Raw genomic sequence first — 26404 nt, 5'->3', positions numbered from 1 at the left:
GGCTGGTCTTGTCTGGCCCTTTGTGTCCATCTCTCAGTCTGTAATGTTTTGTTGTTGTGAGCTTGGGTACATTGATGATGAACGGACATGGTTATACCTTTGGGCTAAGCTCCCATTGTCTGCAGGGTATTGTTCCACCCAGAGCACACCACGAAATCTGTTGTCACCAGTCAAGCCCTGCAATACATCTGTATCTGTTTGGATTCTCTGGACACAGACTCGCACCAGGTGTTGTGTTCTCCGATGCTGGAGCACGGGGGCGGGGCGGACAAGCAAGACTGGAGGTTGGTCAAAGTTTGCTGGACCAGTTTGTAAAAAAATAAATAAATCAGGCAGGCAGGATATAAATTTTATAAAATGAATAAATGTATAAGCTCCAGAGCCTGGAAGGGCCAACCCTAGGGCTGAAGACAGGCCCTCCTTCCTTTGTTCCATAGCTTTCTTCCCGGCACTTCCCGACTGGTGATGTGGGTGGGAGACACCTGGTTCTTCCAGCTCAGAGGAAGATGTCTTTGAGGGTCCAGGATCTAGCCCTATAGTCCCGGGGCTTCTGGAAGGTTACTCTTGAGAGTTCTTGGCATTTCCTGGGGACAGGGAGGAAAGTGTTAGAAAGCTAACAGGAGAGCCTGTGATAGAGATAGGATTGACGATAACCAGGAATGAGCTTTCAAGATACATTTTTATTTTTCCACCAATGTCACTTGCTTCTGTTCTTCTCCTTTCCATGCTGACCTGTCACAGGCTTTAGATCCTCTCTGATCCTGTAGCAGCCTCTGTAGCAGAAAAAGTTGGTAATGGGGGTACAGTTATAACCCAGTTCCACACACCAGGGAGACCTCCTGTATCCAGGCTGGATGCTGGGCCCTTGTGCCCGGGTGAGCTCTCACAAGGAGGAGGAATTCCTACTGGCACTTGCTTCTCTCCAGGCAGTTCAGCAAGGTCCATGGGGTGGTGAGTGGGGGGTGGTTGGACGCAGCTGTTCAAGCCCTTCCGCTTGAGCCTCCCTGATGCAGAGTTCCTCGCTGGAGAGGGATTCCATACTCTGCTTGTTGCAAGTACTTTGCCTGCTGCCAGATTAGGGGTGGTCCCTTGGTCTTCCCTTGCTTTTTCATACCCCTCCTCAACCATCTTGCCAAAAAGCTTGCATGTCAAAATCTGGAAGTTGCTTCTAGGTCACCTCTTTTTTCTTCCAACTCTTGCATCCTAGTTAGTCTTCCGCGCATCACTTGAGGAAACCCCCAGAGATCATTCTGTTTCCACATGCTTCCAAACATTTATTTGACCTGTTGCTGCCTTTGGTCCAACAGGTCTGGCAGGTTTTTGAAACCATCAAAGAGTCTGTGCAACCTGTTTGACCAGAGGCAAAAGTGGGGTGGGCACACAGACCACATGCAGTGATGCCTCTTTCAACCAGCCTTTCACTCTTTGAAAAAACAACCCTCTGCCTGGGCTTCAGGTGGCCCCCTCACTTGCCAGGGGACTTCATCCAGTTCACTTGGGGTTGACTCAGTGAGCACAGCAGGAGATACCCTGTCCTCCCCATGGCTTCCTCTTGCCTCAGAGCCTTCTCTACCCTCTGTGGTGGGGATGGAGAACTCAGGCTCCGAATGCCAAAGGATGTCCAAATGTGAAAATAAACACTGTTCCTGCTGATGCATCAAATAACATTTCATGGGACACTTAAGATTGCTATGGGCCATGAAGGGACAACCAAATATTTGCTATATCTGAAGACTAATAAGAAAAGAATGAGGGTACGCCGGGGTGTCTGGGTGTGGGTGCTGTTCTCAAATCCCAATTAAGTTTCCAGGGCTGTGTAAGCTGGCGTCATTTTTGTAAGCTGCTTTGGGTTCAATATTGATGGAGATAAGTAGGATATAAGTTGCTAAAATTTAAAATAAAATCAGAAACTAATGTTCGAAGCAGATCTTGTTTCACAAAAACAAAGCATGAGCTCATGGCTAGCAACTAGCAGCTCCACATTTGCAAAGCTCAGGTTCCAGAGCTTCCCTTTGTGAAAAGATTAGGATTTTGTAACATTCTTGGGTACAACAACACCCCACTTTTAGGGAGCCTCCTGGAGCCATGGAGAAGCAGTGGTGAGATAGCCTGATTCAGTCAGTCCCAGGTAGATGGAGGTCCCACAATCTCTTCTGTTTCCCCTTGAGCAGTGCAAGCTCTCCTTGCAGATACCGCTGCGCTAGTGCTGCAAACAACTGAACAGGTCAGAGCCCTGGCTTGTCCTCCCTGTGTGCCCACCTGCCAGTTTTGGACAAGGAAGGAAGGAGCTGAGGCTGGGAAGAAGCCCCTTTTGACAAGGGGCCAGAGCCCAAGGTAGTGTAAACCTAAACAAGTCACTCTTTGGAGCCATCAGCATCAGGACCACAATCCCTTCTTGTCTCACTCCAGAACAGAAGGATGGAGGCAGCTGGGAAGATCTTGAGATGCTTCTTGGTAAGTGAAGCATTCTGATGCCTCTTTTTGCACAGTCTGATCTTAGCCACCCACAGCCCACCAGCCCCTCAATCGTTCTGGCCCACAAAACCAGACAAAGGCTGGTTGGTGCTCACACCATGAGGCTGACACTGAGAGGAGGGCTCGGCAGTGGCCCACCATGACGCAGCGAGCACAGTTTTCTCTGGAGAGTTAGCAGTTGGGGGAGAAGCTGCACATTTCATGGGAGAGCCACGAGGGAATCTCTTGGTCTTTTCATTCCAGTACGACTGCAAGTGTTGGTGTGCAGGCTCTGACTTTGATCGTATGCTTGCTGGTGGTGGGGATGCTTAACTCTTCCCTCATCAAAATTGCTCCCTTAGATCAGGTCTAAGCCCCATGGAGAGAAGATTGTATTTCTTCCTCCCACCCCCAGCAGCATTTTTTTTGGGGGGGGGGGTGTCACATCAGGCATTCAGCCCCCCCCTTCTCCGTAACTGCTCAATTAAACATGTCTGAGCCATCACCTCAAGAGAGTGGGGTGCTTTCCATGACTTAATGTGTCAGAGTGCAAGCCCCACATTTTCTGAGCACTGTGAGACACCAGTGATGGTTCCTTCGTCCTTCCTTCCTCCCCTCCCCTTCACAACTGTGGCATTTATTCCTGTCCCAGTGCAACTGAGGGAGATCAGCTGGGGCCCCTGGAAGGCAGGGAGGGGCACCCAGTCCAGGAGAGGCTGGGCTGACTTTGGGCAGGCTATCCGCCTGGGCGCTTGCATATCTTGGTCTCCTCTCTAGCCAGAGAGATGGAAATGAATTGTGAATACTGCCAGGGAGGAGGGGATCAGAGGCATCGTCTCTGCCAGGGCTGAGTGGCTCTCTCTTCTCCACTGCTCTGCTGGCAGGAGACAGTGACTGCATCCTTCACATGTGCACATTGGGGCGCCTCCCTCCACACACAAGCACTTTCAGTTTTATGCCTCCAAAATCTGTCCCAGTGTTTCTGGTGTGTGGCTCACAGAGGATGTGCTCGTGCTATGTGTGGCTCTCCCCGCCCTTCAGCTGGCACTTCCCCACCCATCAGCAGTTCCAGAAACCTGAGGTTGCTTGTGGGCACGCATACAGGTACTTTGTTTACTTTTTTTTTTTTTTAAGTAATACAAGTTTCCTGATATGCCAGAGCAGTAGAAAAAAAAGAATGTGCCCGTCTGGCTTTGAGTCAGGCCAGAATTTGAAGCTACTCCTCTGAAAGGAGCAGCCCTCCTCCCCTTTTGCTTTTCCGTCTCCGGCACCTGCAAGGGCAGATTTTATTATTATTTTTCCATATTATTTTCAAGCGCAGTTCTGTGCAAGTGAGCTGCTTGAAAATAAAAATAACCACAAACGTGACTTCAGCAACAACAGGTGAAAAAGGCAGGCTGCTTCAATTCCTTTAGGTTGATGGAAGCATAATGGCAGGGGAAATGTCAGCCACGCATGCTGAAAAAAACACCCATCCACACAATGTACGTCCACAGTCCGGTAATATGTGATTTTATATTGAATTTTCTACCCTAATCAGATTGGATTAATTGGATGAGGAGAATTGTGCGTACATTACAAAATACTTAAAACAACAGAGACACGAGCGGCTTCAAATGCATATAAATCTCCATTGTGGACAAGCCAAAAAGCCTATCATCATCATCATCATTTTGACAGGATGAGGTGTTCACTGCAAACTAGAATAAAGTGTGTGTTCAAATTACTACAGATGGCTGCTGTGTTCCATGGGCACCCCCTCCCCCACTTTGAATTTCCCCTGTCCAGTGCTGGAGTCTTGCTTCTGATTCAGCTTTATGGTGGAGCTACATGATAGCATCCAAAGGCAAGTCCAATTGAGGGTAAGGGGCTCCTTCCTCCTCCACTCTGGGAAGGAAATGATGGCTGGGAGTCCTTGCCATTGCTGCCAGGGTTGAAATAGGAGCAAAACTGTGGCCAGCTGTACACAAAGAGGGTGTAAAGTCTTTTTCTCCTCTCTGCTATCAAGGCTCCCTCTTGGAGCTGAGTAGAATATTTGGCTCTTTTACCCTGGCTTTGAATAGAAATTCTGGGCTGTGGTGCCCTCCAGCTCAAAGTTTGACCCAATTGGACCAGAGCCCAACATATCTGCACTTGTGAGTCCAGTGGAGAAGATGTGAGGCCTGCTTGTCTTGGCTATTTGGAATGGGCATCTTGCAGTAGAAGAGTCACTTGGCTTTGCAACTTTCTCAACAGGGGCCAGAGCTTAGTTTCACCCATACTTAGAAATGAGTTTTGAGTCATTTAGGGAGACACCCAGGTTTTATTCTTGGCCTTTTCCATTCATGCTCAAGGACACTTCGGTTGAGAGAGACCTCTTAGTTTTCAGCCACAGAAGGAACAGGTTAAAATTCCCATCATGGGTCAAGCCCACAGTGTGGTTACTGGTGGATGAAGAATTGATGTCACCAACAAACGTTCGAATCTTTCATCTTAAGTTAGCCGGTGTTCTCATGCGCAATTCTGAGATGGTTTAGAAAAAACAGGACAAATTTGTCCAATTTGGGCAGTTTCTGTGGTCAACATGTTTCAGTTTAAAAATGGATGATCCAAAACAGTGGTAAAATCAGTAAGTTCTAGGATCTGATGCCCCTGGGGATCCATCAGAGCTTGCACTGCTCTGGTTCCCACCAAACTAAACTATGCTTGTAAGCTTCCTTTTAAATAGGTGCCTTGTTCTCGTTGCTTCATCAGGTTCAAGCTCTTGTTTGCTAACTACTGATGGAAGTGTTGCAGTGTTTGGTTAAGGAACTCTTACTTGAACTTCTGTTCTTTTGCGCTTCCTTTGTTTGTTTGAATTAAGCTTAGTCTATTGTAAAACTTTGCCTCTTTCTTTAATGTTCACGTGTATTATTTGAGGGACCCAAATGGTGGCCAGGCCATCACTACATCTTGTGTGAGTATCAGTCCCACAGTTTAACTCTGTGCTGCGTGAAGCATTTTATTTTCTCTGGCCTGGATCCTCCAAATTGAGCTGTGTTGGAAGTCCACAAGCTCTACTGTTAAGAGAGACAGAGGGAAACTTGCCTCTATCCACTTTTTCAATGCCAGGGCTAATTCTGTGCACCTATGTTATCTTCACACTTACCTTTTCCACACTAAGAAACCCCAAACCTTTCCTCTATTCCCTCAAGAATCCCGTTGCCCCTTTGCTGAACCTTTTGCAGCTCTACAATATCCTTTTAGATGTGAGCTAACCAGAACTATACTTACACAGTCTTCCCAGTGTGGTCACTTCATAGATTGGTATACAGTAGTGGCATTATGATATCATCAGCTTTATTTTCAATTCCTTTCCCAATGATCCCTAAGCATGGGTTTTAATGGCCAAGTTGTTCACCAGGGCCAGATGATGTAAGCATGTAACTCCATTCCTGGCCCAACTGCACTGGCTGCCATTTAGTTTCTGGGCCCAATTCAGAGTGTTGTTTTTGACCTATAAAGCAGCAGTACCTCAAGGACTGCCTCTCTCCATATGAACTGACCTGGACCATACAATAATAATCCAAGGCCTCTCTTTGTGTGCCCCCTCCATGATTGGCCCAAAGGGTGACAACACGAGAACGGGCATTTTCTGTGGTGGCTCCACGTTTGTGGAATGCCTTTCCCTAGGATGACTCACTTGGCCGTTTCATTACATATCTTCAGTGGCAAGGCCAAAACTTTCCTCTATAACCAGGCCTTTTAGAAGTGGGTGGGATGTTTTTAATGCCTTTCTCATTCCTCTTGGTTTTAATGTACCGTACCTATGTGGGGGTCTACTGTCTGTTTGTTTGCTTGTAAGTCACTTTGGGTTGCCCTGGGTAAGCTGATATAAGTGCATACATACATACATACATACACACACGTTTTTCAAAGCTGCCACAAATCGGTCCAGCACCGTCACTGAGCTATCTGCTGTGACCCCAAGGTATCGTTGCTGGTCAGTCACTGCCAGTTCAAACTGCAGGGACATAGGTGTGAAATGAAGATACCTTTTTGCTTACTATACACTCATTCATTCATTCATTCCCCACCCTTCACCCTAAGCTCCTACTTACATTGAATTGCATTTGTATTTTAATGCCCATTCAACTGGTTTGGATAAATCCTTCTGGAGCTCCTCAGAATCCTTCCCCTCCCCTGAACAAATTGATATTGCTTATTCCTCACTCTAGCTCATTTATGAACAAATTACCGTAGACCTCTACTACTCAAAGCACAATGATTCAATACTGATCATTGGGAGGCTCTACTTCCTACATCCCTCCATTCAGAAAACTGTTCACTTATTCCTACTCTTCACTTCCTGTCCTTTAATCACTTACTGATCCAGGTCCTGCCCTCATGACTGCCAAGCTTACTCAGGAGTCTTGGGTGAGGTCCTTTGTCGAACTAACTATATGCTTGTTGACATTCTTAAAGAGCTCCCAGTGAGTTAGTGAGACAGGAGCCCAGGGCAGCAAATGTTTCTCTGATTAAAGAGCGAAAATCAAATAAAAATATATTTAAAACTTTTAAAACTATTTAAAACACCTAAAAACAATAAAATGCAAAAAAAAAAAAATCGAATTGAAGAACAGATGTAACCAAATCATGTGTCAGTAGGACAGCCCACTGTAACATGTTTTCAGCACACATCTGAAAGAGTACATTGTTGGTGTCTGCCTAACATCAATAGGCAGGGAGTTCCAAAGCAGAGGTTTTGCTACCCTCAAGGAATGACTCCTTACAAACATGGGATGGATATTGTGTGAGACTTTTAAGATACATTGCCTGGTTTTTATGGGGAAAGGCTGGAGGGTGCTGAGAATTGGATGGGAGAAAAGCAAGACTTCATTCCTCTTGGCCCAGCACTTGTCTCTCCAATGGAGAAAGAGAGAGTGTTGTTTGCTTGTCACAGAGGAAGGAGTGGAGGTGCTGAATGTTGTCAAAAATAAAGCGATTCAGCATTTTCTAGCTGCTAAGCAGAGGGGTGAAAAAAAGCCCTTCCCAAATGTTCTAATTAATAAAATAATAAAAATCTAGGCTTTTTAGTCTCTGTGGGAAAATGTGGAGGTATCCGTGTTTTCTTTTTACCTTTTCAGCCCTGCCCAAATTTGTTAAAGCTCTTTTTAAGTGTCCTGCAGCCTGAGACTTTCTCCTGAGCTGCTGGGAGTTATAGCCCAAAGCCTCTGGAGATTGGCTGGTATCTGCCCCCCCCTAAAAACCCTACTGTCTTCTCTGGGTGAATAGGGGGCTTGTCTATCTTCTCCCCAAATGTACTGCTGTGAGTAAAGCCTCTGTTTCCACTTAAGAGTAGCAGCATCCACCCAGGGCTTCTTGGGTAAGATTTGCTTATCAATGGAGCATTTTAGTGTTAATGTTATTGTTTATACTTTCCCCTCATTTTTTACAAGGTATCTCAAAGTGAGTTACAAAATATTAAAATACAGAACTGCTCCCTGCTCCTACTGCCATCCCTTCCACTGGGATAGAGTTGGGCTTCCTCTTCTGTGTTGGTGCATCTTTCATGGACACCTGCCTTTCCTTCCTCCCTCATAAGCATGTTTAAAAATTAGAACTTTCAGAAGCAATTCTACATTTAAGAAACCACACACACCAAATTACTGAGCTCCAGCAAATCAAAATCATGAATTGTATATAAATATAGTCCTTCCAATTAATAAGATAACTTATAAATAGTCCTGACATTTTCCAAAGACTATATCTTAAAGGTTTCCCATCTATTTTCCTCCCAGTCGCCTCTGGGTGTTTGCTGCCTTGTTCCAGGAGAAAAGGAGGATCCCCAGTTAACACTGCCCATCCTTTTGCCTGCTTTCTCTGACTGTCGGCTGCAGCATCATGCATGCTCCACCCTGTATTCAAACAAGCCAGCCATCTGTTCCTTCCATTCTTGGCATGTGCCCTCCCCTCCCCAGGCTGCAGCAGTGCATAGACAAAAAGTTGTATCTAGTCCTTCGTGAAGATTGGTGTCTTTAAAGTACCCAGATGGAATAATCCAAAGGAAATCCATTGGAAACGTGAGAAGACAAACATGTTATTTCCTTGCTTATTTTTACTTCTTTAGAGGCAAAATACCCCCGACATTCCTTGACATCCCTATCCTTCCAATTCCTCTGTCCAAAGTCTCTCCTCCCTGTTGCCTCCTGAGGGCTGACCCTTGCCCCTTCGTACCCATCTCTCCAATGCCTCTCACCCAGCCAGAGCAGCCCACTCCCTTCCTTCTCCTTTCAGCCCGGGTAAGAATGGCATTGACTTGCGGAAAACCCTGGGCAAATTTCAGCAGAGTGTAGGTGTGTGTCTCCTGTGCCTTTGAAGCAGTCTTTGAAGTGGTGGTGGTGGAGGGGCTCCCCAAGGTCTGTCGCTCTCCAGCTAACGCCAGGTTGTCTCTCTTCATGTGTAGATGGGCCCCCCTCCACCTGTGCAAGGTGAGAAGCTGGAGCCAAACAGCCCGGCAGCATCAGCACAAGGAAGCTGGAAGGTAAAGTGGAAGCTCTTTTGTGCAGCCTCTTCTCTTGGAGAGACCCGGATGGCTTTGTCCTCCTCCTGCCTCTGCCAAATAGCTCTCTATAGTCAAGACCATTTGCGGCTTCCGGCTTGTGCTGTTGATGGCCTGGAAGGAGGGGATCTTGGGGAAGAAGCCTCAGGAAAAAACAAGAGGGGAAATCGTAAGAGCAACATCAACAACAATAGTGACCAGGCTTTATCTTGTGCTGGTGAGCGTTCAGTGCGCTTCAAGCATATGAGCACACGCTAGCATTGGATCCAGGGACTGCCATTTCGAGTTACTGCTCCCTCTGCTGTGTGCTGCTGGGTCTCTGCCTCACTTGTAGAGTTGGAGAGGGCAGGGCTCGTCAGGGCTTGGCCTGCACCTCTGCAAGCATCACTAGTGCACCCACCACCTGACACTGCATGGCTCAGGGGCGCCTAGAAACACTTGCAGTGCCTGGTGGGAAAAGTCCACCACTGTCGCTTTCAGGAAAAAATATTTCCGCCTGCTCTTCTGGAGCTGGTCTGCTAGCTCTGTGTTGGAGCAGTGGGCATCCGCTTGCTTCCTATTGAGACACCTCAGGACCTGCCTTAAAGGTTGTTATAGGGCTTCATTGCTTGAAAGCGCTAGGCAAACGTGAAGTATTGTTAGAATGCCACACAAGTTTAGCTTTTGTTGCCTGCCTCGGGAAGGTTGTACAGGGCTCACCCACTTTGGGGGGGGCCAGTGGGCGCATTTGGGATGCTGAGGGAGTGCTGTGGGCACCAGGGGTGGCATGGCTGTTGTGGGGAGGGGTGTGCGCATGGCATCACACACAACGGCTGCCACATATTGCAGGAGATGAGGCAGAGAATGGTGTGAGACTGCCACTTTGGACTCTGGTATAGGTGCCTTTTCCCCACTGATGGAGGGAATAGGATGCAAGAAGGAGAGGAAAAGCACCTCCATCAGCTACCACTGCACTTGCCCACAGGGAAAAGCTCTTTGCACCTCTCCTCTGTTGAGAACGGAGCAGAGGGAGGGTGCCCAGTCCTGGTATCGAGTGAAAAGCTGGCATGTTTAAGGGGGTGAATCCAGGGTATGAGAGGCTGAGCGGGATATTGTGCATTTCTGAGGGGATATTTTCTGAGCCCATTCAAAGGCACCGTATGATGTATTGAATGGCGCACTGACACCCCTGGGTGCCATTTTTATTACTCCTGCCTTAGGGTGAAGAAGTACCAGGACTAAATAAATAAGGGGCAGCCCAAAGGCCTCTTCTCCAGAAGAGCTGCTGTTCTGAAGTCTCAAGTGGTGTCCTTGACTTGGTGCTTTCTATCCCTTCTAGAAAGATAGAAGGAATTCATGGGCCTTTATGGGCAGACTGCCAAGCTGGCAGTGACATCTGTCTGTAGCTATTGACCTACAAGGGCTTTTGCTGAGATGGGTTCACCTATACATCGCTTGGACTGGAAATACTTTTTGGAGTGCCACTCTGAGGCTAGCATCCCCAGCAGGATTGCACAGGTATTTCAGATCATTGCATAGGACAGCTGCTGGGCTGGTAAAATGGCTTTAGGGCTAGACACCCAAACATCACCCCTGGTTTGGCGTGAGGTGCTTTTTCCCTGTCCTGCCAACCTAGCAGTTTGAAAGCACATCAAAGTGCAAGTAGATAAATAGGTACCACTCTGGCGGGAAGGTAAACGACGTTTCCGTGCACTGCTCTGGTTTGCCAGAAGCGGCTTAGTCATGCTGGCCACATGACCCGGAAGCTGTACACCGGCTCCCTTGGCCAATAAAGCGAGATAAGCGCCACAATCCCAGAGTCGTCCATGACTGGACCTAATGGTCAGGGGTCCCTCTACCTTTACCTTTTCCCTGAGAAAGGCAAGCAATGGTCCTCGCTTGACCTATGGGCAGGAGTTAGACATGTGGGCAGATTTGCAGAGTTTTTTGTTCCCCACCTGTAAGACTTGGAGCCACCTTAATGCTTGTTTGCACTTCTAAATACCCAGCCCCCAATAGTGGTCCTGGGGCTTACGGGCTCCCCTAAAATTCATTGGGGGGGAGCAGAAGGAGAAGTTCCAGACCAAGATGAGGGCAATGGAGGGAGGGAATCTGCTTTGCTCTGACCTGCAGCTAACCCTGGGCAGGAAGCGGCTTTCTGCTGACTAATCCAAGGCATCTTTGAGCCCGCTCTGGACTTGCTCAGTGGTCAGCCTTTCCCTGCACATGCTCATAGGAGCTTTGTTCCTATGACTAACCCTGTGACAGGCATCAAGACCACACAGGTTGCTGGGTTGATGCCTGGCTGCCAGGCTGGACCCCAATCCTCTGTCAGAGATGTGTGCGCCGATAGTCAGAAGAGAAGGGCTCCCCACCACCAGAAGTCACAGGGGCTTCTCAAGTCTGTCCTCTACTTTGTGGATTAGCTGCCCAGGACAGCTCCTTAACAGGCATTGGCACTGCTGTGGCCCACAGCCAGCATCCGGTCCTCCAGGGCAAACTGGGCAACTTCCGCGGCCCCACACTTTAGCACCTGCATCCAGTGCACAGCTTTGGCAACACTTCAGTTTCTTCATTAAGTGTAATATTCAAGAAATGTACTGCAATTTAGATGTAGTGCAATTTCTCAGTGTACCTGTGTCTGGAGAGGTTATTTTCAAAGTTGACATTGGATGAAAGAATTACCTGCTCTCTCTTGCATTGCAAGAATACCCAGCACTGGGAGAGGTTTGGATTACAGTGGATTTGATTAGGATGTTTCTTCCGAGGCAGCTTCCAAAAGTTCATTTCATTACGCAGGGTGCTGGAGCATCGACTCTTCCATTATTAATTGCTATGTTATTATTTATCAGTGAACTGGCTGTCACCAATTCCCCATAGGTCCCTCCTAGCATGATATCACACAATATCCTTTTTAGGCTTCTTATTTATTTATTTTCTCTTTCTGTTGACGTGTTCTAGTAATGGGTGGCTTTAATTACTCTCACATAGATAGGACAAAATGTGTGTTCACTGGTCACTGCTGTCTCTTCCAAACGTTAGTTGTTTGCAAGAGCTGCATCTGGAAGGAGGGGGTGTCTTTCTCTGGAGGAGCAGGTTGGGCTGGAAGATGGCTGGCTCCGGGGCTGCCTGGCGAGGGCCCATCCATCTGCCAGAGACACTTGGCATCTGCTCTTGGGTGTGGGAGGAAGACAAACAGCTGCCTTCATGCTTGAAATCAAGTTACTGTCCACAAAGCGGCTGTGTGGCCAGCTCCCAAATTGGATGAGGATGGGGATGATGGCAGCCCCCCCCCCGCTGGAGATGCTGGATGGAGGAAGGCAAAAATGGGCCATCAAAGAAGCGTTTCAGAGCCTCCGGGGATGTGATGTGGGAACACTGCTTCGGGGAAATGGTGGCACTCTTAATCTTGATCTGCACATGATGTTCTTTCTTACCTGCCTGGCCCTGAGAGTGTCTACGAAGGGGAAGGAGGCAGTTGCCTGGAAGTGTGTGTGTGTGCTCGAAAGGAAGCAAGAGCTACACTCTCTCTGTTGTGGTTCTGGTGCCAGTAGATGCGCCTGCTCAAGCATGGGGCTGATGTGGCCCTGGAATTGCCTCAAAGGAGCCCCAATGCTGCATGCCCTGCAGGCTTGGGGATCACTGCCCTCCCAGCAGGAGGAAGGAACCCCTCCAGTGGGCTCTCCTCCTGGGAGCTGAGCTCCAGGTCCTCAAAGTGTGAAAGGGGCCTTTGGAAGGGAAGGGGTGGGCTTGCACATTTCAGGCTCATGCTCATTGGAGATGGAAAGGTTTGCAGCTCATAGTCCCTTTCAGTAATGCAGCTAGAAGAGTCTAAGAGATCAGAGTTCTCTTTTTTTAAGAAAGGGATAGTTCCACAATTTAAAATCCCTAAAAATCACATTCATTCTAGGATGAAATGGAGTTCGCTTTGGCTGTCCCAAACACATTTATTTTGGGATAAACACCTTTTGGTTGTTGAAAAGGTTAAAAGATAAAGGTAAAGGGACCCCTGACCATTAGGTCCAGTCGTGGCCAACTCTGGGGTTGCGGCGCTCATCTCGCTTTATTGGCCGAGGGAGCCGGCGTACAGTTTCCGGGTCATGTGGTCAGCATGACCAAGCCGCTTCTGGCGAACCAGAGCAGCACACGGAAAACTGCTAGGTTGGCAGGAGCAGGGACCGAGCAACGGGAGCTCACCCCGTCACAGGGATTCGAACCGCCGACCTTCTGATCGGCAAGTCCTAGGCTCTGTGGTTTAACCCACAGCGCCACCCGCATCCCTTGTCGAAAAGGATAGTGTACCTTTAAAGCTAAAACATTAATCTGCATATATCTGTAACCTTGCTTGTGCCTGGCTGGCCACCCTGAATACAGAAGGAGCCAGCACTGCCCCCTGGGGAAGAGGGGAAGAGCCAGCTGCATCTCTAGCCAGCTGCCTTGGGGTGAGATCTGGACCAGGCAAACTCCTCCTCGCGCTTCTCCTTCCTGAGCTTCCTTTCTCTTCTCCCCCCACCCTGGGCACTACAGGTGAAGTTTATGACATGGCCTCAAGCCGCCTGCAATCTGGCTTTCCTTCCGTGTTCTGCTCCGCTTAGCTTATCTCTTCCATTCCGTGTCTTGGGGCAGGGCTTGTTCCTGATAAAGCTGCCTTTTGTGGGCATTAGATGAGTCTGCCCACACGCTGCGGTTATCTGCTCAGATAGGGAGCTGACTGAGACCTCAGCAGCGCAGCAGAGGTAGCAACAGCTTTGCCGCCCCCCTTCCTAGGCAGGTCACATCTCCTCTGCCTCTGCTGCTGCCTGGCGCTTGGAGGGAGGCCGGCTTCTCTGCGGGGGCTTCCCCACCGGCTTTCTGCCCTTCTTTGTCTCAGAGAAAAGTGTGATAAGTAGAGCGATGAAGCAGGAGGTGCCACGGCCTCTTTTGCTTTGAGGAGCAGGGTGGGGAGAGGTTCCTAACCCCCATCACAACCACCCCAGAAAAGCAGTATCAAACCTCTGGTTGGCCCTGTTGGTGATGGCAGAGGAGCTTTGGGTGCTGCCTGGTTGGCACTGACCTGTGGCCTTCTTGTTGGTTGTGCATTGAACTCTGCACCTGAGTAGAAATTAGTACTTCCCATTTTCAGCACCCCAGCATGCCCTGCAGATACGTTGTGCTTTGCTCTGACGTGCCCTGACTCAAATGAAACTATTGGGTTGTTGTTTTTTCAAATTTCAGAGGTGCCTGTGCGACGCCGAAATTGGGCGCCCCTGCCTCTCATGCTCCATTCTAAATGATAGTTGTGGCGTCCCCTGCAACACCCAGTGTGACCAAAGACGTTGCGCTTCCCTAAATCCAGCTCTGGTTTAATTGTATGATGAAGTCCTTTCTTTTCTGTGTCCTGAATCTTTCAGTCCGCAGCTTAGCTGGGATCTTGATGTAAAGGATATAGACAAGAATTCTAACTAACTAACTAACTAACTAACTAACTAACTAACTAACTAACTAACTAACTGATGGCTACGCATTGCCATTACTATGAGGAAAAGGGTATGTGTGGATAACTCCTTACTCCCTTTCTCCACACCCTGCATAACCACACACCTCCCTTTTTTCTAAACTAAAAAGCCCCCAAAGCTTGTAGCCTTCCCTCGGGGGAGCTGCTCTGGCAGCCCCTTCATTTCATTCTTTTTCTGCCCCTTCCCAGCTGCTCTATAGTATCCTTTTGAGATGCACAAATTCCAAGATCTATCAACCTGGGCTTGGTACAAAACAAAACCCTTTCAGATTGAAACCATTCTGAGTCCAGGGATTTGTACATAATCCCAGAACTGAATGGCACTTACCGCCTTTCCACACAAAAGTCTACCCCGGGCTTTCTTCTTTTGGGGGGGATGGGGAGTCCTTATGAAAGAATTGGAACTCATAAATCCTTACTGATCTTCAGGTCACCCAGAGATCTCCCTGTTGATCCTGATCCACCTTCTGTCTGTACCCCCACCCCAACCGGGCCTAACCTTATGACTTTTAAACTCCCTGTCTCCCTTGTAAGATTTAATCTTTCCTTTTGCCCTTCAGTCCTGACTGCTTTTTGCTGTCTGCCGTTTTGAAGTTGTATAAAAACTTCAAATGGGTTGAAGGATGGTGAGTTGCCTCCATTGCCTGATTATTTTCTCCAAATTGTGATACCCCCCCCCTTTGCGATTTTCTAGTCCCCTTTTGCCCAGTGGGCAGATAGAGCGTGACCCGCCTGGCCTTCAGGATTGCCTAGGGAGGGAGGGCCACATTCCTCAAGTGCACCCCCCTGCCTGCTCTCCCATGTGGCTGATTTCCACACACTTAATTGCAGGGCTAGCATCACTTAAGCTAAGCTGAAGAAGCGCCAGGGTCTTGGCCGCATGACAAAAAGTGTAAAATCAGAGGATCAAACTGATTTAGCCAGGGAAGCAGGCTGTGCCAAAGGCTGGTGCGGTGGAAAGAGGGTTGCTGCTGCTCCTTTGGCCCCGAGTTGTGCAAGTCCGCCTGTGTGTGCAGCACATTGGCTTCCCAGGCTGCTTCTTGGCCTGTCACTCAGTGTTAATGGTTAATGTTGCCATAAACCCGCTGTTGAGGTTTGTAATCTCTGGGAAGGGAAGCTATCAGCCAGCCATCAGAAGTGAAAAGAACAGTCTGTACCCTGCACAGGCAGGCGGTGGGTGGGGTGTTTATGGCCCTTCCTCGCTTCCTCTTTCAGCAGGGGTGGGGGAGAGAAAGAGCAGCTACTGGCTGCTGTCCCTGGGAAATGCAGAGAGGGGTTGTCACAAGGTCCCTTAACCTGACTCTGGGGCAGGACAAGATGTCCTCTCACCTGATCTGCTGCCAGGTGCTCCATCTGCACTCATGGGGGGGGGGTTGGGGGGGCAAAGCAGAGGGGCAGCTCCCCTCCCTCCAAGGTACCAAAATGAAAAGAAAGGACAGTCTTGTGTTCTACACACACACTTCCTTCTCATCTCAGGGTCTTCTCAGCCCACTTCTGAGTTACTTGGCAAACAACTACCACTCTGCTCATCCCCATTTGCACATGAGGGTCCCCAAAGCTCTTGGACCCCATTCAGTATTTGTGCTCTGTTCCTCACCATTGTGGCCATGGTACAAGAGTTCAGGGTGGGGAGAGAAAGGGCAGTCTTCCTCCCACAACCCCAAGCCCCTGCTTTGTGTGGAGCTACATTTGTGTGCATACTCAGCCTTGCCTCTGGCTGCTAACTTCCCCTCCTCGCTCTCTCCCTCTGCCAAAAGGTAAGCAGCATCTTCTCCAAACAGAGATCTGCTTTGTTGCCCATGGACTATTAGTGGCAGAGGTAGTAAGGATAAGAAGGATAACTGCAGTGAACCCTAAGAAGGATAACTGCAGTGAACCCTAAGAATAGCTGTTCTCATGGTGGCTGGCCGGGTGCCCTAAAGGGGAGCCCAGAACCGGAAGCTGAGTGCAGCAGCCCCCTCCCCAATTGTGGTTCCAAGCACCTGGTATTCAGAGATGCACTGCCTCCAACAGTGGAGGTAAAACATAGCTATGAGGGATAGTTTCCATTGATAGTTTTCTCCTCTGTGAATTTCTCTAATCCGCTTTAAAAGCCATCCAAGTTAGTGGTCGTCACTGCTTCCCGTGTGAACAAATGACATCGTTTAACTATGTGCTGCGTGAAAAACTACTTCCTTTTGTCCATCGTGAATCTTCAGCCTTGTGAGAGAGGGAGGAAAACTTTTCTCTAGCCACTTTCTCCATGCTGTGCATCATTTTATTAATTTCTATCATGTCTCCTCTTACTTGCTTCTTCTCTAAATGAAAAAGTCCCAAAAGCTGCAACCTTTCTTCATAGGGGAGTCTCTCCATCGCCATGATTTTGGTTGCCCTTTTCCAAACTTTTCCCCGCTGTATGAAATCCCTTTTGAGGAGGTGACCAGATCATGCACACAATATTTCAAATGTGGTTGCACCATAAATTTGTATAACAGCATAATGATATTGGCAGTTTTATTTTCAGTCCCTTTCCTAATGTTCCCCAGCATGGAATCTACCCTTTTCACAGCTGCCACACACTGGGCTGAGATCTTCACCAAGGTAACCATTATGCATCCCTCAATTGGGAGAACTGTTCATGTATTCCTACCCTCTGCTTCCCTAACCCTAAACCCGTAAATGTAGATATGAAATTCGGATTTTTTTGCCCCAATGTGCCTTACTTTACGCTTGCTTGCACTAAATTGCATTTGTCATTTTACCTCCCATTCACTCCCTTTTTGGAACTCTTTGCAATCCTTTAAGAAACGAACAAAAAACCCCAGACCCTGAACAATTTAGTATCATTAGCAAATTTGGCTACCTCGCTACTCACCCCTAACGCTACACCCCTCCATTCAGAGAACTGTTCATTTATTCCTGCTCTCTCCTGTCACAGGAGTACCTCTCCTTTTTATTCCACAACTGCTTTGGCTTTGTCAAAAGCTTTCTGAATGTCCAACTTCTTGTCTATATGCCTGTTAACACCCACAAAGAACTTTTAATAGGTTAGTGAGTCAGGATTTCCCCATGCAAAGTTGTTCTCAGAAAGCCAGGAGGTCATTGCACCTCACACACCTGTGACTTCTGCCCACTAGGCAGATTAGTACCATAGTAAACATAGGACGGTTAGTGTAAAACACTGGCAAACCCTCAAGCTGGCTTTCTGCCTGCATTCTAGCAATTGTGTAGTTTATTGAACTACAGTGGTACCTCGGGTTAAGTACTTAATTCGTTCCGGAGGTCCGTTCTTAACCTGAAACTGTTCTTAACCTGAAGCACCACTTTAGCTAATGGGGGCCTCCTGCTGCCGCTGTGCCGCCGGAGCACGATTTCTGTTCTCATCCTGAAGCAAAGGTCTTAACCTGAAGCATTATTTCTGGGTTAGTGGAGTCTGTAACCTGAAGCGTATGTAACCTGAGGAACCACTGTACTTTATTAGAAGCTTAGGTTTTGCTTAGATCAAGGACAGGAGGGGCAGAGTAATGTGTCCACATTTGGCTGTTTCTCACACATTGCAGAGTTTCAGGATTTGGAATTCTAACAGCAAAACACACTTGCATGATTTTGTCACACTAGTACTTTTAATTCTTGGTTTGTTTGTGGGGAAATGCAGTTTGCCTTGCTTTAATTCTGAATTAATGAGCCCAAACAACATACAAATGCCTTTGGAAATCCTGACAGTGTGGACTTCAGCCCTGCAGTAATGGCTTATGGAGGCCACCCAACAGCCAGCCAGGCCAGTGTGTGTGTGTGTCCGTCCTCCTGCAGTTTATGCCTGGATGTCATGACTGGGCTCCTGTGTGCAGCATAGGAAGGTGATGGACCCTCGGTGTCAAGGGGATAAGTGATGAAGGCTCAGAGCACCTCCCCTAAAACAGGGAGCTGTGTTGATTGGCCCTTGGGTAGGTCTGGGCTTTTGCTGGGACCCCAGCAATGTCTGATTGTGATGATGAGAGGCGAGTTTGGGGTTGTGGTTTCTGGGCCCAACTTTTTATTAACTGGCAAAGTTAATGGAGCGGCAATCCAGAGCAGGGAAGTGGAGGAAGCTATTTTTAGAGCTGCCTTTTTGTGCAACAAATCACAAGATAAACAGGCATTATGTTCCCTTTTCTGTGTGCGCGCAAGGTATATAAACAGCAGATCCGTGACTAAATGAGTTGTAGAGCCAAGGTCACATCCCCAGGTTGTGGGTGGAGTCACTTGCCAACACCTGAGCGGTGGCAGCAGCAGCAGTCAAGATAATGAGGCAGCAGAAAGGGCTGGAGAAGTGCCAAAGCTCAATCTCCGCTAGCCCCTTCTCTCGCCCCCACCCCAACTGCAGCAACTGCCCTTCATTCTTCTGCATCCTATACTGGGAGAATCCCAGATTGTGATGGACTGCAGACCAAGCTGCCGCATCCTGGGAACGCGGACCCCTGCCGTTCTGGCAGATTGACACAGGGGGTGACAAGAAAGGGGTAATTTCTGCCCCCTTCCTGTCATGCTTGCCATTGCCATTGCACAAGACCGGACATCCTGTGTCTTTCTCTAAAGGACAACCGTGTGTGCAAATTATAAAAGAAAAAAATTAAAAGCTGCTGTGCCGAATGACCCATCTGGTGAGCTGTGGAGTAAAAGGGTGGATGTGCTGCTGCTGAAAATGCCTCATGCAAGGCAATTCAATCCCCGGCAATGTTTTGTGTCTCTGTGCTTGTTCTAGCATCTCCCAGCTACCTTCCTCCTCCCCACCTTTTTTCTGATCCTATGGTTGCTCTGTCCCCACTGCCGCCTCTGCTGTAGCAGAGGTCACATCTACTCTATGCATTTAAAAGCACATGGTTTCCCTCATAGAATCCTGGGAACTGTAGTTTAAGGGTGCTGGGAATTGTAGCTCTGTGAAGGGTGAACTACAGTTCCCAGGACTCTTTTGGGAAACCAGGTGCTTTAAATGTATGGCGCGGTTGCAGCATTTTGAGTTTTCAGGCAGCATCTTCATGGCTTGCTGACACAACCTTTCAGTCGCAAATTCCTGCCTCCCTCACTGCAGATTTATAGAATTTAGTTGTGCCTTTCCAAGCATCTCAGGGCAAAGATCCTGATGCACCTCCATCATCTTTACATTTGAACTCCCTCAAATTACGAAGAGCCTTGGAGGTCTTCCCTTTAGTGCAAAAGCCCTCAAAGTATGCACCAATGTGCTGTGAAAGCTCTGCTGAGTGGGGCTGTGACTCAGGTACACCCATTAATCCAGCCTGTCAGTAACAAGGGCAGATTTGTCCCTCCCTCTTTCCTTGGAATCTGTCTCGGGAGGCATTTTACTTTGATAACGAGTTTTCCTGCTCCGCCAACCAGAGCCCAGCATCCCTCACCACCACCTTTAAACACTTAGTTCATGGCCCAAGTTCATGGCAACATTAGCCATCTTGGCAATATCTGCTAATTGGGATAAAGCAGTTCTGATCTGATCCTCCAGGGGCTACAAAGTGGCTGCCAGTCTACTGTAAGCACTTTCTGTGTTTGCACATTTCATTATTCATTGACAGGAGATGAGTCCATTTCATATCTTTTAGCGTCACTCAGTTTATCCTTCCCTGATAGTTCAGCAGAACTTGACCCAGTATGAACCGCAGTGCTAATTTTGGGAATCTTTGTTTGCCTCCAGTTTTCCATCCACCGCATGACCTTTCCTTGGTAATGGTGATTTTTTGGAATGTCAGTGAATTTTCCATACTGTTCAGCCTATGGCTTAGGAACAGAAAGGCAACATAAAAACAAGCAGCAGCAATAAATTTATTATTATTATTATTAACAGGTAAAAAGGTAAAGGACCTCTGGACGGTTAGGTCCAGTCAAAGGCAAGTATGGGGTTGTGGTGCTCATCTCGCTTTTCAGGCCAAGGGAGCTGGGGTGTGTCCACAAACAGCTTTCTGGGTCATGTGGCCAGCATGACTAAATGCTTCTGGTGCAATGGAACACCGTGACGGAAGCCAGAGCACATGGAAACACTGTTTACCTTCCCGCCGCACCGGTACCTCCTTGCACTGGTATGCTTTTGAACTGCTAGGTGGGACAGAGCAACAGGAGCTCACTCCATTGTGCAGACTCGGAACTGCTGACCTTCCGATCGGCAAGCCCAAGAGGCTCAGTGGTTTAGATCACAGCGCCAACCACTCCAATAATAATAATAATAGTAATACTGGTGGTAGTAGTAAAAAAACAGTGCAGAAGTGTGTCTGGATTCTGCCTATTTAATCTTCTTGCCATAATAATGCTTGGAGGTAGATCATCTTTATTATTTACGTGCAGCCACTGGAGAACTGAGGCTAGGAGGTGGTCCGTTGTCCACCCTTGCCCACTCTTTCTTTTGTCATTTTCCAGGATGTGACACTGGCTTTGGAAAGGTGGCTGCTCATCACTTGGACACCTTGGGACTGACCGTCTATGCTAGTGTCCTGGATCTGAAGAGTCCTGGCGCAGAGGAGCTTCGGCAGAGCTGCTCGTCGCGCCTGACCCTGCTGGAAATGGACCTGACCAAAGCTGAGGACATCCAGAGGGTCTTGCAGTTCATCAAGGCTCAGACAGTGAGGACAGGTAACTTGAGAGTGTTGGCAATCAGAACAGAAGCAAGGTAGGTGTAGGATTCTCAGAGTCCCACCTTTGGGATTTGAAACAAAACATTCTGGGTTTCAAGGCTGGAACATGAAAGCGGGTGGTGAGCATAAATCTCAGAATCAGATTAGATAGTTGAGTGAATTTCTGAAAAAATCTTCAGTTTGTAGGCTGTCTCATATTAAAATGTAACAATCAAACAATCTCCACACCAGCAGTTCTGGGGTACAGTTATATAGGGTATTTACCTATATGTCGGATGGTGGGTTTTGCTTAATCCAGCAGCAGCAAAATGTCTTTGTTTGTCCACACACATGGAGGACAAGCGGCCAGGGGAAGAGCAGCCATTTGCTAATTTATTTTTATATATACCACTGTATCATAAAAATAGGTCACAGTGGTTTACAACAATATAAAACCATGCAGCAGAACTGTAAAAATGGAAAGTAAAACAATTACATACATCAGCAAACCAGTTTCCTTCTTGGCATGCAGGGCTCTGGGGCCTGGTGAACAACGCCGGCATCAACACCACTCTTGCGGATGCGGAGCTGACACCTCTCCACGACTTCCGCAGCTGCATGGAGGTGAACTTCTTTGGCACTTTGGAGCTGACCCAGGGGCTGCTGCCTTTGCTGCGCTCCTCACAAGGAAGGATCATCACCATCAGCAGTCCAGCAGGTAAAGGGAAGGAGAAAACCTTCCATGGGATCTGGTTTCGCCAATGGGAAAGAGGGGGTGTGCCTTTGGGAGCTGGGCTGCCCTAGGAAGCTGCCTTCCCTAGGAAGTCAGGCCCATTGGTCCATTGAGCTCAGGGCTGCTTGTATACTGACTGGCAGATTCCACCGCTGGGGATTGAACTTGGGACATTCTGAGTGCAAAGCAGGTGCTCTACCGGTGACCTACAGCCCTTCCCTGCTGTTTGACCCTCCTGCAGTCAAGATGGGGGTAAAGAGTAACCCCTCCCTCCTCTCCTTCTGCAGGTAACATGCCGTTCCCCTGTTTATCTGGCTACGGGGCATCCAAAGCTGCTCTCAGCCTGGTCATGGACACTCTGCAGTATGAACTTGCACCCTGGGGGATCCAAGTGAGCGTCATCCTCCCAGGGTATTTCAAAACGGGTAAGAGAATGACTGGGACCGCTGGCAGTGCACAGGGTGGGTGGGATAATGTGTCTTTTCCTTGTCCGCTGCTGAGGATTTGCTCTGTTTCGCAGGTTCCAAGGAAACTGAAATTATTGGGTGGGGGGCTTCCCTTACTCTTTATGTGTGCAGTGAGGCTTCTAGAATACACCCAGCCAAGATTTCTTCCCCAGAGCTACCAAATCCAGGGAAAGAACCAAAGGAGTCTTTAGGGAAGGGAAACACGAAGACAGAGCCAGGAGAGGCAGCTCCTCCGGCACCTTCATGAGTGTGATGGAAGAGGTACCGAGTTTGGTGCCAAGAGTGCATCAGTGGGAATTTTGCACACCACAAGGAGCTGCCAGTTCATTCTCTTACAGATACATTTGCACTTGGAGGATTGGCTTTGACCCCTCTCTCTGAAGCCCTTACTGACAACCACTTTGAGATATAATAGTAAATAGTCTATAAGCAAACTAAAAGTAAAAGAACAAATAAATGTCCCATCTGCCTTGTTGCTGTAACTTGGAGAGGCCCCTCCTGGGCATCACTTGGGGCTAACTCTCTCTCTCTCCTCTCAATGCATGATTCCTGCTTCTTGTGTCCCATCAACTGCTCCAATCTGGCTCAATTTAACTGCTATTATTCATTTCATTCGCAAGATCCAAATGGGAGGTGCAAGGAAACATGAGGAAATGCTGTCTTGTTGCTTGGCTCATGCTGTGGCTTTGGAAATTGTTCCAAACACTGCCCTTATTTTTTCAAGTTTCACTTCAGTCATAAGGACTAGAAACATGCCTTAAGTGGAAGCTGAGATTCTGGGGAGGCCAAATTTTGCACTAGATACCAAACTGCAGGATGAAGGAATTGTATAAGCTACATGGGCTACACCCAGCATGGCCTCCTCACCACCTACCAAATAGGTTCTAAGAAATCTCTTACTCCCCCCCCCCCCCAACCTGCCTATTCTTTGCAGATGGTTCTTGTAATCATGCTTATTGGAAAGAAAGGAAGGCTCAGCTGCTGGCAGCTCTATCCCCTGAACTCCTGGAAGCCTATGGAGAAGAATACCTGGAAGACATCAACAGGCAGTTTCTTGCTTCCATGAAGTTTGCTGTGGAGGACCTCAGCTCAGTCGTGGAGAGCATCGTGGACGGCCTCCTGTCTACCAGGCCTCTGGTGAAATACTACCCGGGGAGAGGCCTGGGCCCCATGTACTTCATCCACCACTACCTGCCCCACACCGTCCGCAACCTCTTCCTCAAAGCCTTCTTCATCAACCCAAAGTTGCCCAGAGGGCGTCAGCCAAAGCCTTGCAACAGCCCCCGGAAACAGTGAAGGGCAGCTTGGCAGAGAAAGCACCTGGGAAAGACTTCAGGGCCCAGAGTAGCTGCTTAAGGTGTTTCTACTGAAAATGCACCAGCTCATTTGTGTCAGTGCAGGGAGAGGACAAGCTGTGGCCATTGCTGCTACCCAGCCATTAATGCCTTTTTCCTAAGTGAGCATTAAAATTATAGGAAGATGGTGGGATTGGGACCCATTCGCTTCAATGAACAGAGTGCTGGAAAAGCCCAATGATTGTTGCATTTGGGGAAGGGGGGAGCTACCAGTGGCAAGTGAACCCCTCTCCCCCCACCCAATTCCTGGCCGGCTTTTCTCTCCCTCTTTGTGCCAAAGGAGATGGCTGCTGCTGCTAACTGATAGTGAAAGGGCTTCACTATACCTCAGCTTTGTGATATACCTCTCTGTAAACTTCAGCTGAGCCAATCCCATGTCTCCTCACTGTACTGTGTCTTCTTCACTGCAAATAGCCAAAGGCCTTTCCAGCTTCTCAGTCTGTATGTAGCACCCCCACCCCACCCTCGGCACAAGCATGGTAATATTCATTAACAATAGTCACCACAGCAATCATGATCAAAATCAAAGTATTATAATTAAGAATCTATATCAGCCATAATTGGTACCTATTTGAATCACTCAGTTCAATCAATAAAGTATTTTTTGATATTAAAAAAATGCACACCTAGTTTCTTAGCAGCTCTGGAAACAGTAGCCACAGAGTAAATAATACAAAACTGATTATCAATTAATAGCTTAATTTTATCCAAAATTAATAGCTTGTGTTTTATCCAAATACGGAGGCAGCCTATATTAACAAGGTTTTACTCCCTTGGATCCACATATAATGGGCAAAAAATAATGAGTTGTAATTTTAGATTGCCTGCATCCAAAAAACCCCCACCCCACCCCAGTTTTCACTGATTTCATTTATTCTGCTCCACAGTCTCAGGTGTAAAGCAGATCAGTTCACATACATACACACACAGAGTTGTACCTCGGAAGTCAAATGGAGTCCATTCCAGAAGTCCATTTGACTTCCAAAATGTTCGAAAACCAAGGTGTGGCTTCTGATTGGCTGAAGGAAGCTCCTGCAGCCAATTAGAAGCTGTGTTGGACGTTCGGGTTCCAAAGAACGTTCGCAAACCAGAACATTCACTTCTGGGTTTGCGGCGTTTGGGAGCCAAAACGTTCAAGTTGCAAGGTGTTTGTCAACCAAGGTACGACTGTATCCCAAGATTTCCAAGTCTGATTTTACTCTACAGAATTTTAGCCCTACAGAATAATAGGGCTAATAAGTCTCTACAGAGGGCAACTTCCAGGCACTTAGAAGGCCCACCAGCTGACCTCCTTTGCAACCAAAGAATTTTAGGAGCTGACAATTTGTCATAGTAACTTATATTTTAATAGCTGCTAGTTCTCATTTCCAAGAACTTTTGTCAATACCTCTATGGAATGGGCCATTTATATTTCTGGGATCTGTGACCAAAAACTAATCTTAAAGGTGAACAATTAATGCCTAACTGCTCCATCCTAAAAAAGAACCAAATATAAGCAACATTAAAGCACAGCTTGTTTAAGAAGAGTAATTCAAGGTTGTTTGGTCTAGAGCAAGATGAACACCTTTCATTCCACCAACGCAGGGAGGAAAAAAGAGGTGGCATGCCTGCAACAATGTTGGCTTACATAAAAACAAAAATTGGGCCAACTTGAAACCCTGTTTTACTGTGTCTGTATAAGGGTTCAGGCCGAACCCCATTTACCTGAGAGTAAGCCCCACTGAATTCAATAGGCCTTACTTCTGAGTAGACATGACTAGGATTGCCACCTTACTTGTGTCAAGATCCCATAATGGCCAGCCCTTACTTTTGTTGTAATATTACAGTGTAATAATAGCTGCATATGAGCCAAAGAAATATTTTGCTAATATTAGCTGTAGCCAAACTGCACCATAGCCAGATCGAAGGTGAAGGTAAAACCTATGAAGGATGAAAATAACTGCTTATTTGGACCCTTGAGATAATGGGAGATTAAATGGTGTAATTTGTAGCCTGGTGAGGGTTCGAAGTATGTAGAACAGCATGTATGTACAAAGGGGCTTCTCTACATGTGTTCAACTGAAGGGGCTTGGAGCCTCTGCTCAGCTGGGGGCCATGTGAGAAGGCTGAAGGGGCCTGTGGCTGGAACTGCTTGCAGCAGCATCCAAGTATTCATCAGTAGTCACTGGTGTCTGCTCATTTGGAACATCAACCTTAAACGTTTGGGGACAAGAGGGGGAATCACCCAATTTCACAAACATGTTGCGCATTTGTGCAAATGAAAGCAACACATTATAGAACGCTGCTTGTGTGGATCTTGTTAGTACCTCTCATTCCTGCGGCTGACCTCAAGGATGCTGGGTGTTTTCTCTTCTTGCTGCTGCAGCAAACCTGCTGTTCTTCTGTCCTCCAAGCCTCATCGCCATGCAGGAACTGAGCCAAAAAAGGCCTCCCCAAAGGGGGCCTCTCCTTGCCTCCAGAAGAGGGCAGGGACTCCCAGGCAGATGGCCTACAAATCTTGTCACGAAGAACAAGGTCACGATTGTCACTTGGAAATAAATTAAAATGGTTACTTCATACTTTGGTTGTGTATCTTGATGTCCTGGGGGAAACTCAGTGAGCTGGGTCATGTCAGAGAAAGTGCTTCGTTCCAGATGGTGGCAGAGGCAGACAGTGCACATCCAGGCAGTGTGCAGAAAACCCTGTCTCAGCTCAGGGGGGACCTGGCAACCTTACATAGGTCCTGGGGCTGCAGAGTAGTAGGGGCCTTGTGCAGGCTGGAGCCAAGAGGCCAAGCCAGATCCACCACCACCCCGGGGCTCCCTACCCCCTAGTCACACTCAGCCTATCC

General features: G+C 47.9%; 1 protein-coding gene across 2 annotated transcripts in view; it reads left to right on the top strand.

The window, feature by feature from the left end:
* HSD11B2 (hydroxysteroid 11-beta dehydrogenase 2) overlaps positions 1-26130 on the top strand; it is a 29233-nt gene extending 3103 nt beyond the window's left edge. Inside the window, exons 1-5 of one of the 2 annotated variants that reach the window (XM_083452807.1) lie at positions 3435-3558; positions 20826-21038; positions 21552-21737; positions 22040-22177; positions 23154-26130. In XM_083452807.1, coding sequence (XP_083308933.1) covers positions 3471-3558; positions 20826-21038; positions 21552-21737; positions 22040-22177; positions 23154-23515 — 987 coding nt within the window. In that variant the 5' untranslated portion in view covers positions 3435-3470 and the 3' untranslated portion in view covers positions 23516-26130. Of the gene's footprint in view, positions 1-3434; positions 3559-20825; positions 21039-21551; positions 21738-22039; positions 22178-23153 lie in introns of those variants that run through there. The other variant, XM_083452806.1, reaches the window with a different exon arrangement.
* Positions 26131-26404: the final 274 nt, after the last annotated feature.

This window comes from Podarcis tiliguerta (genome assembly GCF_965153285.1).
Source record: "Podarcis tiliguerta genome assembly, chromosome: 8".
Taxonomy (NCBI): domain Eukaryota; kingdom Metazoa; phylum Chordata; class Lepidosauria; order Squamata; family Lacertidae; genus Podarcis; species Podarcis tiliguerta.
This window is presented reverse-complemented; position numbering and strand designations above follow the sequence as displayed.